The following is a 13,034-nucleotide window of genomic DNA, read 5'->3' on the forward strand; positions in this document are numbered from 1 at the left end:
ACTGTAAACTAGTTCAACCACTGTGGAAGTCAGTGTGGCAAATCCTCAGGGATCTAGAATTAGAAATACCATTTGACCCAGCAATCCCATTACTGGGTATGTACCCAAAGGATTATAAATCATGCTGCTATAAAGACACATGCACACGTATGTTTATTGCGGCACTATTCACGATAGCAAAGACTTGGAAACAACCCAAATGTCCAACAATGATAGACTGGATTAAGAAAATGTGGCACATATATACCATGGAATACTATGCAGCCATAAAAAATGATGAGTTCATGTCCTTTGTAGGGATATGGATGAAGTTGGAGACCATCATTCTCAGCAAACTATTGCAAGGACAAGAAACCAAACACCGCATGTTCTCACTCATAGGTGGGAATTGAACAATGAGAACACATGGACACTGGAAGGGGAACATCACACACCGGGGCCTGTAGTGGGGTGAGGGGAGAGGGGAGGGATAGCATTAGGAGATATACCTAATGTTAAATGATGAGTTAATGGGTGCAGCACACCAACATGGCACATGTATACATATGTAACTAACCTGCACGTTGTGCACATGTACCCTAAAACTTAAAGTATAATTTAAAAAAAAAAGAAGTAAATTATGTCATTTGTGACAGGAAGATAAATACTGCATGATCTCACTTATATGTGGAATCTAGAAAATTCAAACTCATAGAAGTAGGGAGTAGAATGGTGGTTACCAGGGTCTAGGGGAGAGGAGTGTATAGGGAAACGGAGATGTTGATCAAAAGACACAAAGTTTCAGATAGACAGAAGGAATAAATTTTAGTGATCTATTGGGCAGAATGGTGACTACAATAATGCACTGCATATTCTGATACTGACAAAAGAGTAGTTTTTTTGTTTGAGACGGAGTCTTGCTTTGTGCCCAGGCTGGAGTGTCGTGGCGAGATCTCGGCTCACTGCAACCTCTGCCTCCCAAGTTCGAGCTATTCTGCTGCCTCAGTCTCCCGAGTAGTTGGGGTCTACAGGCGCATGCCACCATGCTTGGCTATGTTTTGTATTTTTAGTAGAGACGGGGTTTCGCCATGTTGGCCAGGCTGGTCTTGAACTCCTGACCTCAAGTAATCCATCCACCTTGGCCTCCCAAACTGCTGGGATTACAGGCGTGAGCCACTGTGCCCAGCCAAAGAGTAGAGTTAAAATGTTTTCTTCAATGGCTGTTTCGAGCTGTGTTAAAAAAAAATTATTTTAAAAATGTTTTCACCACCAAAATAGGTATGTGATGTGACTGATTTCTGAATTATCTTGATTGAAGCCCTCCACAGGTAAACACCAAAACATCACACACATAAATATATACAATTATTTGTCAATAAAAAATATATTGGCCGGGTGCGGTGGCTCACGCCTGTAATCCCAGCACTTTGACAGGCCAAGGTGGGCAGATCACCTGAGGTCAGGAGTTCGAGACCAGCCTGGCCAACATGGCAAGACCCCATCTCTACTAAAAGGACAAAAATTAGCCAGGCATGGTGGCAGGCGCCTGTAATTCCAGCTACTCAGGAGGCTAAAGCCGAAGAACAGCTTGAACCCGGGAGGCGTAGGTTGTTACAGTGAGCCGAGATCACGCCACTGTACTACAGCCTGGGCGACAACAGTGAGACTCCATCTTAAATAAATAAATAAATAAATTTTAAAAGTATCTGATGGCCGGATGCGGTGGCTCATGCCTGTAATCCCAGCACTTTGAGAGGCCAAGGCGGGCGGATCACGAGGTCAGGAGATTAAGACCATCCTGGGTAAAATGATGAAACCCCGTCTCTACTGAAAGCACAAAAAAAATTAGCCGGGCGTGGTGACGGGCGCCTGTAGTCCCAGCTACTCGCAAGGCTGAGGCAGGAGAATAGTGTGAACCTGGGAAGCGGAGCTTGCAGTGAGCCGAGATCATGCCACTGCGTGCCACTGCACTCCAGCCTGGGTGACAGAGCGAGACTCCATCTCAAAAAAAAAAGTATTTGATTCTGTAAGTATCTTATAGAAAAAAAAAATGATCAAATGAAAGCGGTATTTTAAATCTGAATGCAGAGAACAGGAGGGGCTCAAAGAGAAATCTAAAAGCAAGCAGAACTAACAAAGCATTCCAAGATAAATGTGTGGACCAAAAGACCACTGGAAAAAAGAAAAAGAAAAAACTTTACAGAACAAGAAGTTCATTACAACTATGGAGGGATAAAAGTACTACTAAAGTTTGACACTAGGTACCTGGGAGAAACTACTACCACTTAAAACACACATGTGCACACACACACAGAGACAAATCAAAAACCTAGTCCTAAAACAAAACGTTACATAAAGAAGGTTAAAAGATAAAAGACAAGCTAACGAAAAATACTTGCTAATGCCGCAAAAAAAAAAAAAAAAAAAAAAAAAAAAAAAAGTAGCTGTAACACACAAGTGGGTCTTGCAAGTTAATTTAAAAAAAAAAAAAGAATCAAGAAATTAGAACATCTGGCCAGGTGCAGTGGTTCACACCTGTAATCCCCGCACTTTGAAAGGCCAAGGCAGGCAGACTGCTTGAGCTCAAGAGTTCGAGACCAGCCTTGGCAACACGGTGAAACGCTGTCTCTACCAAAAATAAAAAATTTAACTGGGCATGGTGGCATGCATCTGCGATCCCAGCTACTCGGGAGGCTGAGGTGAGAGATCACTTGAGCTGGGAGGTGGAGGTTGCAGTGAGCAGATGGTGCCACTGCACTCCAGCCTGGGTGACAGAGTGAGACCCAGTCTCAATTAAAAAAAAGAAAGAAAGAAAAAGGCCAGGCACGGTGGCTCACGCCTGTAATCCCAGCACTCTGGGAGGCCGAGGCGGGTGGATCACCTGAGGCCAGGAGTTCGAGACCAGCCTGACCAACATGGAAAAACCTCGTCTCTACTCAAAATACAAAATCAGCTGGGCATGGTGGCGCATGCCTGTAATCCCAGCTACTCGGGAGGCTGAAGAAGGAGAATCGCTTGAACCCGGGAGGCAGAGGTTGCGGTGAGCCGAGATCGCACCATTCCAGCCTGGGCAACAAGAGCAAAAAAAAAAAAGAAAGAAATTAAAATATCCAGTAAACAGATGAAAATACATTAAACCTTATTAAATATCAAAGAAATGCAAATGAATGAAACAATAATGGTGCCAGGCACCAATAGGGGCTCACAACTATAATCCCAGCACTTTGGAAGGCCAAGGTGGGCAGATCATTTGAGGTCAGGAGTTCAAGATCAGCCTGGCCAACATGGCAAAACCCCATCTCTACTAAAAATACAAAACAACAAAAAAAACCAATAATGGAATATGTGACAACTCCAAGTGTTGGTGAGACTCAGGAAATGGGTAATTCCACACTGTTGGGAAATGTAAATTTGTAAAAGCCTTCTGAAAGACATTTTGAAAGTGTATCAATATTACAAATATATATACCACCTTTGCCTCAACAATTTTATCCCCAGGAAATTCAATCTAAAGAAGATAATGGAACAAATACACACAAAAAAATTTGCTTTAGATATACACACATAGCAAAAACTAAAAAAAAAACAAAACTAAGAATTTATCAAAGTGGACTCAGCCAAACAATTTATGCTATATCCATACAACAGAATACTAGGAGCTACTAATAAAAATGGTATGCTGTACTATGGAGTACAGGCTACAAGACAGCATTGTTACATGTTCCCGCTTATGGAAAAATCATACGTCCCTGTGCATATATGCATAAAAAAGTCTAGAAGAATATTTATCAAAATGTCATGAGTGATCATCTCATCAGGTAGCTGGACCTAAGGGGCCTTTTAATCTCTTATACTTTTCTATACTAACGGAAAATTTCTACCATTAGCCTCTATTATGCTTGCAAACAGGTGAAAAATAATAAAGAGCAGTAACAGAAAAAAAATGACTCTAAGAAAGGTGAAATAATTTAATGTTAGGTAAATTGAGTTTGGAATGCCAATAAAATATCCCAGTGAAAGTGCCCCTATGCAACTGAAAATGCAAACAGAAAAGCAGGGAGGCGTGTAGATCATTTACCATTTTCGGTTCCTCTCACTAACCTCATTTCCATTTTACTTACATTCCAGTTTTACCTATATTTATCCTCTAATGTACATCAATTTTACTTTCCAAATACATAAAAAACACTAGGTTCTTCCACAATTTAAATGTGCAGGAATTCAAGGAACAAAATCACTGCTAACAAGTAATGCTTCTGATTTTAGCTTGGTACTTTTGCTTCCAACACCCACTTCAAAGCTTATAAATTTATAGAAAACAAAGCCAACCAAAACCAAAATAACAACAACAAAATGATATTCACACAAAAAAAGTCCAAAATAAAGGAAAAAATTATCTTATATGTGACTATTAAGCAACATTCACTTCCAACTGGTTTTTCAAAAATAGCTACAATTTTTCAGAGTCGGGAAATAAGTTTGACATAATGTCTGCTCAGAAAATTTTCTCTTTAAAGATTAATTCAAACTCACCAAGAATTTATCTTGATCAGCACAACAGAGGGCAAATATAAACACTAGGTCTGAATTTATTCCATTCACACTAAAGTGACTCCCAGCATCCTCTACTCATTCTAATAAAGTAGAAGCTAGAAGGAGGTTCTTAAATTCCCTCCTTATAAATCGAAACAATTACCTGCCCTATCCTAGAGTATGAGAGTGTATGTAAACCAAAATACCAAGCAAGTTTACAGATATAACTCGCATCTGTGCAGACTGGTTTGCACTAATCTGTAGAGAAAAAATGTATTTAAATTAAACCACCAATAAATAAGCTCTGTAATTTGTCCTCTAGGAGCTTACAATCTAGTAGGGAAAACACAAAGGTAGCCAGCCAACTAAGCAGATATTAAACAGAATTTTTTAAAACTCTACAACAAAGATAAAGTGCTGTGGGGGCACAGGAAAAAAAATTAACTTTTATCTAGATGAATGGAAAAAGGTCTCAAGATAGTGGGATTTAAGGCTGGACACACTGGCTCATGCCTGTAATCCCAACACTTTGGGAGGCAAGGACAGGAGGATTGTTCAACCCCAGGAGACCAGCCTGAGCAACACAGTAAGACACCATCTCTACCAAAACACACACACACACACACACACACACACACACACGACAGTGGGATTTTTGAGCTGAGTTTTAAATGCAAAGCTGGAGATGAAGAGCAAAAGAGAGTTTGGAGTGTCTCTTATCATTTAAGCTAACAGAACAGCAAGTATAAAAATAGAAATAAAAATGTCTTTGAAAACAGAACTGTGATAGAATGGAGCCAGATCATAAAAGGCATTAACTGATGAAACATTAGGAAGTTTAGACTTGGCCATGCACAGTTGCTCTTGCCTGTAATCCCAACACTTTGGGAGGCCCAGGCGGGAGGATTGTCTGAGGCCAGGAGTTCAAGACAAGTCAGAGCAACATGGTAAAACCCATCACTACAAAAAATACAAAAATTAGCCAGGCATGGTGGCATGCACCTGTAATCCCAGCTACTCGGGAGGCTGAAGCAGGAGGATCCTCTGGGCCCAGGAGTTCGAAGCTGCTGTGAGCCATGATCACATCATCACTGCACTCCAGGGTGGGCAACTGAGCTAGACACTATCCCTAAAAAAAAAAGTTTAGGTTTATTCTAATAATAATTCTAATATAATGGGAGTGACATGAGCTAAACAAAGGTATTAAGAAAACTCTCCTGATAAAGAATGAACTGAGAAGAGAAGAATGGATGAAACGAGAAGAATGTTCACAGTAACAGGAAGTCTAGCTAATTAACCTGAAATGGTGATAGAAATGGAAAGAAATATTAGCGTTAGCGGAAAAGAAATGTGATAAGGACTGAGTAGATGTAAATGTCAGGTGAAGTTTGGTCAGAGAAGGAGCAAAACACAAGGCCATCACTTTGAGAATGAAAATAATGATTACAGCTTTGGAAATTTAAGACAGTTAACCTAAACTTCCATTCCCTTCTGAGAGTTTCTCCATTTGTTCTAGTATCCTATTTTTTGACACTTTTTAAAAGCATTTTAAGAATTCCATTCACCTAGGGATTTTCATGACTTATTTCTATTAAGTATATATTAAATCAGTGGCATATTTTTTGAGTTTTTTTTTCATTACGGAATATCTTCATTTCATATACTTTTGAACTACAGTTTTCAGGACAAAACACTAAATAATCCATAACAGAGGTACCACATATAACAATAATTTTTCTTATTTATATTTAGAGTCCACCCATCTTTTTCAGATTCTTAGGTTCTTATTATTCCATAATGAATGCTTCTGTGCTTCTTGGTGGAATGGAACTTCCATAGGTTTAGAGAAAGAACAAAACACACATAATAATTTCTTGCACGGATTTTAATCTGACATCAGTAACTTCAGATCAAAATAATTCTGGAAAACCACCACCAATAACTAAGAGTAATTAATGTCTTCAAGAAATGTTTTTAGCCAATCTTTGTAAAGACAAAGTAGGAAAAACATCCACAAGATTTAAACCCAATTGTTCATAAAAACTACAAATAAACGCAAATAAGCTGAAAGAATCTTTAGAAGATTCATCTTTTAAAATCTTCAAAATGCTGATAAAATGGCCAAGGAACAGAAATCAACACATAAATACCCAAGCAGAAGCTGATTTTTCACCAAAACAGGTCATTATGTGAGGTGGCCAGCACCCCTGAATGCCAACTAAAGTTCAATAAAGCATATGCTTTAAGTGGTAAGTGGCCCATGTTCTTTAATGAATAGACTGCTGTTAGAATTCTTCATATTGTAACCAAAATCCACCTTCATATTGTAACCAAAATCCATGCTCTTTAATATTAAGAGCATGTACTTTCAAATCAGCCTAGGGTTTGAATCCAAGCTGACCTTGGAACAAATCGCTTAAAACCTTTTAGAGCTCCCGTTTCCCAATCCATCAATGGGAATGTTTCCAACTATCACATGGATTTTGGTGGTCAATATATGTTAAATATTTATCAATGCCTGGCACACAGTGAAACACTACAAACGGTACCCTCCCCTCTTTTCAGCACACCCTCACATTTATTATAGGGCCAATCAGCAAGATTACGTGACCTTCCACACCCCAACAGTCAAGTAGTAAAGAAAATATGGCAAACAGATTATACAGGGGAAAAAGTAAAGGTAAGAGGGAACTGATGAAAAGAAATGCATGAGCCGAGGACTGAAGATTCAAATGAAGACAAAGAACAAGTTGTGAAGTGGAAGTCACTAAAATGAAAAGGATTTATTTATCTGACATCAAAAAAAGCTTCAGGCTGGATGTGGTGGCTCACACCTGTAATCCCTGAACTTTGGGAGGCTGATGCAGCAGGTGGATCATTTGAGCCCAGGAGTTTGACACCAGCCTGGGCAACATGGTGAAACCCTATCTCTATTTTCAGCTTATTTAAAATTGTTTTTCATCTTCATACCACGATTTCAATACTATTTTGAATGTGTATGCATTTCCTTGAAAATATCTACACTGACAATTCATTAATATGTAAGTTCTGCATAGGCTGAGGAAAGATTACACTGTTTCTTACAGCATTACACATGGTCTGTATTAAATATTTTGAATGAAGTTTGTAATACAAGCCCACATTAATATTTTGTATGTTCAGTAAACTCCAGCATCCCTTCATTTACCTATTCAACATTTATTAAGAGTGTACTTGTGCCAGATACAGTGCTGAGCACTAGAAATACAATGGTGGACAAGACAGCCCAGTTGCCTTCATGGAACTCACAGCAGTCCATTCATTAAAGAACATATGGGCCACTTACCACAAGTAATAAATTCTGAAAATAAATAAAACTTTTCCATTAATCTGTACAAGTGAGTTCAATTAACCGTTCCTAAAAAGTAACAATACACTTATTATATTTTAAAATCTTCAGATTTTCCCAATCAACTATTTTAGCTATTAATTCTGGGCCCTATGTTTTAAGCTGGACATTTGACAAACTAGATATAATGTGAAAAATCTGAAAACCGTATGAGTTTTTTAGTCTAGAAGACTCAGAAATCATGACAACTGTCTTTATATTTTAAAGGGTTAGCATACACGTGTGCTCTGTACCATTCCAAAGGGTTAAACTTGGAGCAATGGTTCGAAGGTGGATTTTGGTCACAATATGAAGAATTCTAACAATTTGGGATATTGAATAATTCAACGACCTTAAATATTTCTGTAAGGCTGCATGCTTTAAAAAGATAAATTTTCACTTAATCCTTGAAATAATCCAGAAAAACAAGTGTTTCCCTGTTACAGTTTAGGAAACTGAGTCTTCAAGGATCTTGCTAAAACACTCAAGTCCCAAATCTAGTGGAACAGGTTGCCTCAAACCAACGTGCTTCCCACCTCTAGATGTATTTCAGGCACATACCAAATGGCCATCTGTCAGGAATGTTAGCCAAGATACCCTAAAGTTCCTTCCAAATTCAACTCTTTAGAAATACTGGTGGTCAATGTAAACACCATGAAAAGATTATGTGTTGAACGGTCCTCCAGAATGCAAGCTCTATGAGGGCAAGTAACTTTTTCTTTCCTGCTACATCCCAATACCTAAAACAGTATATGGCATACAACACAGGGTCAAAAAATACTTGCTAAATATGAATAGTCCTAGTCATACATACCACGATTATATATTTCATATATATATAAAAAATACATACCACTATTATAAAGGATCTCGCTGAAGTATCCAGCAACTAAAAAGCCTGATAAGTACAAAATCCATTCTTAAAATTGCATCAAGCACTTTAAATTGTTCAAGTGCTGAAACTTCAACCAACCAGTTTGCAAAACAAATTCAATTGCAAAAACTGCAAACCCTTTGGCAAAGTATTATAGTTAAAAGTAACATACAAAGTCTTACAAGATACAATGGCTAATTTTGATGAATGAGTTTTTCAATTCTTCGCTAAGGTATCAACTAACATTTTAAGTATGCTTCAACACTCTTTAAGAGTGAAGCAATTTATACAACCTTTTTGGCTTAAAGACAAACTCACGCTCAGATCTCTATAAACATCACACCTTTACATTTATTATGGTGATACTTCAAAAAGGTCTGCTAATTTTGCAGATGCATATTCGTATTATGTTGAGATTCCACATAACCCATACTTAGAGGTACTGTACATCCACTTGCCATTACTGAAACCCAGGAGGAAAAATTGATACAAATGTCATTTTGCAATACTCTACACTATAAGGTCTGGAATGTCCAAACATCTCAAGGAATATAAGAACCCATAAAATACTCGAAAGTTGTTTTTAATGCACTTTGCTTAGTAGATAAGTATATTTTAAGGCACACTTTTTAAAAAGAATATTATATAACAAAAAAAGGCAAGAAAGCTACAGAAAAGTTTTACTCCAATTTCATTAAATTAAATTACACCTTTTAAAGATTTCTGGACAAAGATCCTGATATTTAAAGGTCTAGTTATATTGTGTTTTTATCCTTCGGGCATATATCTAAGAAAAAGTCTACTTAGCTTTTAAAGTAAGCAGTTACAGGCTTATAATAGTGTAAGAATGTACTCAGCCATTCACTTGGTTACACTAGGTTACACCACCCAGATTTATAATGTTATTAGCAACTGTGTGTCATCACAAACCAACAAAGAAACCACAGTCTTGTCATTTTTTCTACCTTCTATAATTATGACTTTGAAAGATCAGGTAAAAACTATCCCACACAAGAATATCACTAAATAGATACCTTTTTTATCTTCAGTATTCAGGACTATCGGCTTCCACCTAAGCTTTTTTAACATACTAAAAGAATAAACTTTACAAAAAGGCTGCTTCTCCCATTTCTGTAATAATCATAAGAAACATCTGCAATCCACATCTAACTCTGACATCAGTACCTGATTCTTATTCCCCTGTACAATACTAGATCCTAAGTTGCAGTCCATTCCTAAATTCCCAACAATGAAACCTCTTCACAGAACTTTCAAAATTGAGACTTAAACCACCTCTAGGTTTACCCAAATTGTACCAGAAAAGCAAAGAGCAACTGAGAGAAACCTGTTAACACATTAATGCAACAAGTCTGAAACTTTTAATTCTTCCTTAGAAATCTTCCCTGCCACAGCTAGGAGAAAAGTTCCGTTCGCCCATTTGCTTTGTCCCTTCGACCCCCTAAAAAAGTGTCACGCGCGCGAAAACGCCTATCCTTCCTGGGAGGCTCAAGCGGTGTTGTCTCGTCTCGGTGGTGGACCTGAGTCGTTCTGAGAACCCGGGCACCACTTTCCCTTCCTCCTGGGGATCTGGCCAGCGCAGCCAAGGCACACACGGGCAGAACGGCGGGACTCACCTGAGCACAGGGCTGTAGGGACTGCGAGAGCGGCGCCAGCTGCTGCTGCTGTAGGGACTAGGGGACACGTCGCCGCCCCGCTCGTAGGAGCTGTGGCGGCTGTAGCTGGGGGAGCGGCGGCGGCTGTAGGGGCTCGGGGAGCGCGGCAGCCGCCGAGAATAGGGGCTGCTGCCACCTCCTGCCGGGCTGGGGGACTTGCGGCTCCTCAGGCTCTGAGAGGCCCTGTGGGACACCGGGCTGTCGTCCCGGCCTCCCAGCGGGCTGAGGGACCGCCGCCGCCTGTAGGCCTTAGGCTCGGTCTTGTCCTCCCGGTAGGCCTTGGGCGGTTCCTTGTAGGCCGAAGGCGGCTCCTTGGACGACTTAGTCCGGCTGCGGTGGGCCTTCGAGTCCCGGTCCTTGCGGCTGCTACTGCTGCTGGATGTGGCCGAAGCGCTTTTCCGGCGGCCGCCGCCGCTGCTGCTGCTGCCGCTCTTGGCGACCTCGGCCCGTTCCTCGCCGCTGTGGCTGTGGCGGCTGCGGGACTTGGAGGCCTCGCTGCCACCGCGCTGCCCATCCCGCCGCCGGTGCTCGCGGTGGCGCTCCTTGCTGCGGCCACTGCTGCTGCGGCGGTCCCGGCGGGGCCTGCGCTCCGACCCCTCCCCGCGCCGCTGGGTGCCGGAGGAGGAGGCCGGACTCCCGCCGCTGCCCCCCGTTCCCCCGGCAGCCGTCGCCGCCGTTGCCGCGCTGGCCCCCCCCAGCAGCAGCCCCTGCTCGGACTGGGAGCTCACATCCTCGTATTCCACCAGCGGGGTCACACCCCCGCCGCTACTAGCACCGCCACCGCCGTCCTGCTGCGGCTGGGGCAGCGAGAAGACCCGACGCTTCTCCGCCTCCTGCCCGGCGCGGGGTCCGCGACGCCGCTTCTGCCGCCCTCCTGCGCGCCTCTTGCCTCTCGCCAGCCGCTTGACCTCCAGAGGGGGGCCCGGGCTGAAGCAAGAGGAGGAGGCCGCGGCGGCGGCGGCTGCGGCGGCGGCCGTGCCGGGAGCAGCCAGGAAGAGCAGAGGCGGCGGGGGCGGCGGCGGTTGCAGGAGCTGCGGCTGCAGGAGCGGCAACAGCAGCGGCGGCTGCTGAGGGGACAGGAATCGCCTCCGCTTGCGGCGTTCCTCCAACTTCTTCTCCGCCCAGCTCAGGCCCCCGCCTCCCCCCAGCGCCGTGTCCGAGCTGCTCGGCATCGCCTAGAGCCCGCCGCAGAGCGCGGCGCGGGTGCGGCCTCCTCCCGGGTCAGATCCTGGCCATCTCCCCCGCCGGAAACGGGAGCGGCGGCGGACGGACACCGAGCACCAGGGCCGGCCGGGAGACGCGCCACGATAATCCGGGTCGGGACTCGGGTCCCTGGGTTCCAGGTCACAGTGGGGTACGCAGCAGCCTCCGGGCCTCAGGGAAGCAGGAATCCGGGCGGCGGAGCTCCCGATTGCGCTTGTCGTCCTATCCTCGGCAGCGAAAACACCAGATGCGCCGGGCGCTGACCTGCGGGGGAGTCCCGAGTCCTCCAAGTGCCCCCGGGGGTGGGGGAGCGGCCTTGGCCGCGCTCTCGGCTCGGGCAGCGCAACGCGGAAGTACCACCTTCGTCGCCGCTTCACTCCATCGCGCCCTGACGTTGGGTGCAAGTTCAGGGGAGGGGAGTGCGCGAGACAACAACACGCCTCCACCGCCTCCTCCTCGGCGTCGACGTCGTCCTCCTGTGGTGGCGGCGACACACCGCAGGCGCCTCGGAAGTGGCCTGGGCCTGACAACAACTCCCGGCCTAGGGCCTCGCGCACTCTGCGGCCCGCGGGGCTGGGCAGCGGGGCGGGGCGAGGCGGGGGCGACCGGGCTGCGGCTCTCGGTTGGGGCAGCGACTGTGCGGGGCTGGGCGGGGGGCTATTTCCGGGGAGATGGGGGCGGGGGCGTTTCTGAGTCTGTGGCGGTAGGTACGGGCCCTGACTTTCTTCTTCTTTCGCCGCCGCCGCCGCCAGCAGAGGTGGCGGAGCTACCCCTTTCCTCCGCTCCCCCCCTCCACGAGGAGGCTCCTGGTGTGCGCGGCCGGCCCCGGCTCGCTCCTCCCCTTCCCTCTCCGCTCCTCGTCAGGAGGAGGGAGAGCAACGGGACTTGCTGGTTGGGCCCTAACCTCCACAACCCCTCCTTCTCGCCTCGCTCTTTCGGCTTTTCCCCTCAGCCCTGTCGTACGACCGGGAGCGCGCCCGCAATTCACGCTCAGAGAAAGCCGAAGATGAGAGGTGGCCGGGGCAAGAGAGGCGGGAACAAAGTTGCCGCGCACTGGCGTGCTCGCTCCCGCCAGGGGCCGGCAGGCCGCACCGGAAGTGGCATGATGTAGAAACCGCTCGGCTTCCGGCGAGGGTGGGACTCCGTGTGAAGAAGGGTTAAAGAAAGGAGAGGATTCGTGCGCCGCCCACTGCTGTTGCTTGAGACTCTGCTCGTGGTGGCGCGCCTGTCGTGCTTGTTGCTTGCGTCCAGCGCGCAGTGCCGGTTCCGGCTCTCTGCAGACGCCGCACTGCCTGCCTGTTGAGCGAAAGGTCACAGTGAGAACAAGTGTTTCTGGAGACTGCGAGGGAAATAATGCTGTTGGTGGCCTTCTGGAGTAGGCAGTTACCCCCCGTGTACCTTCAGT

The 13,034-nt window shown here is 44.9% G+C and overlaps 1 protein-coding gene across 2 annotated transcripts in view; it reads right to left on the minus strand.

Moving 5' to 3' along the window:
* CDK13 (cyclin dependent kinase 13) overlaps nt 1–12,442 on the minus strand; it is a 147,545-nt gene extending 135,103 nt beyond the window's left edge. For both annotated transcript variants that reach the window (XM_001140018.6, XM_001139939.6), the window contains exon 1: nt 10,388–12,442. In XM_001140018.6, coding sequence (XP_001140018.1) covers nt 10,388–11,598 — 1,211 coding nt within the window. In that variant the 5' untranslated portion in view covers nt 11,599–12,442. The remainder of the gene's footprint in view (nt 1–10,387) is intronic.
* Nucleotides 12,443–13,034: the final 592 nt, after the last annotated feature.

Source organism: Pan troglodytes, chromosome 6 (assembly GCF_028858775.2).
Source record: "Pan troglodytes isolate AG18354 chromosome 6, NHGRI_mPanTro3-v2.0_pri, whole genome shotgun sequence".
Lineage (NCBI taxonomy): Eukaryota > Metazoa > Chordata > Mammalia > Primates > Hominidae > Pan > Pan troglodytes.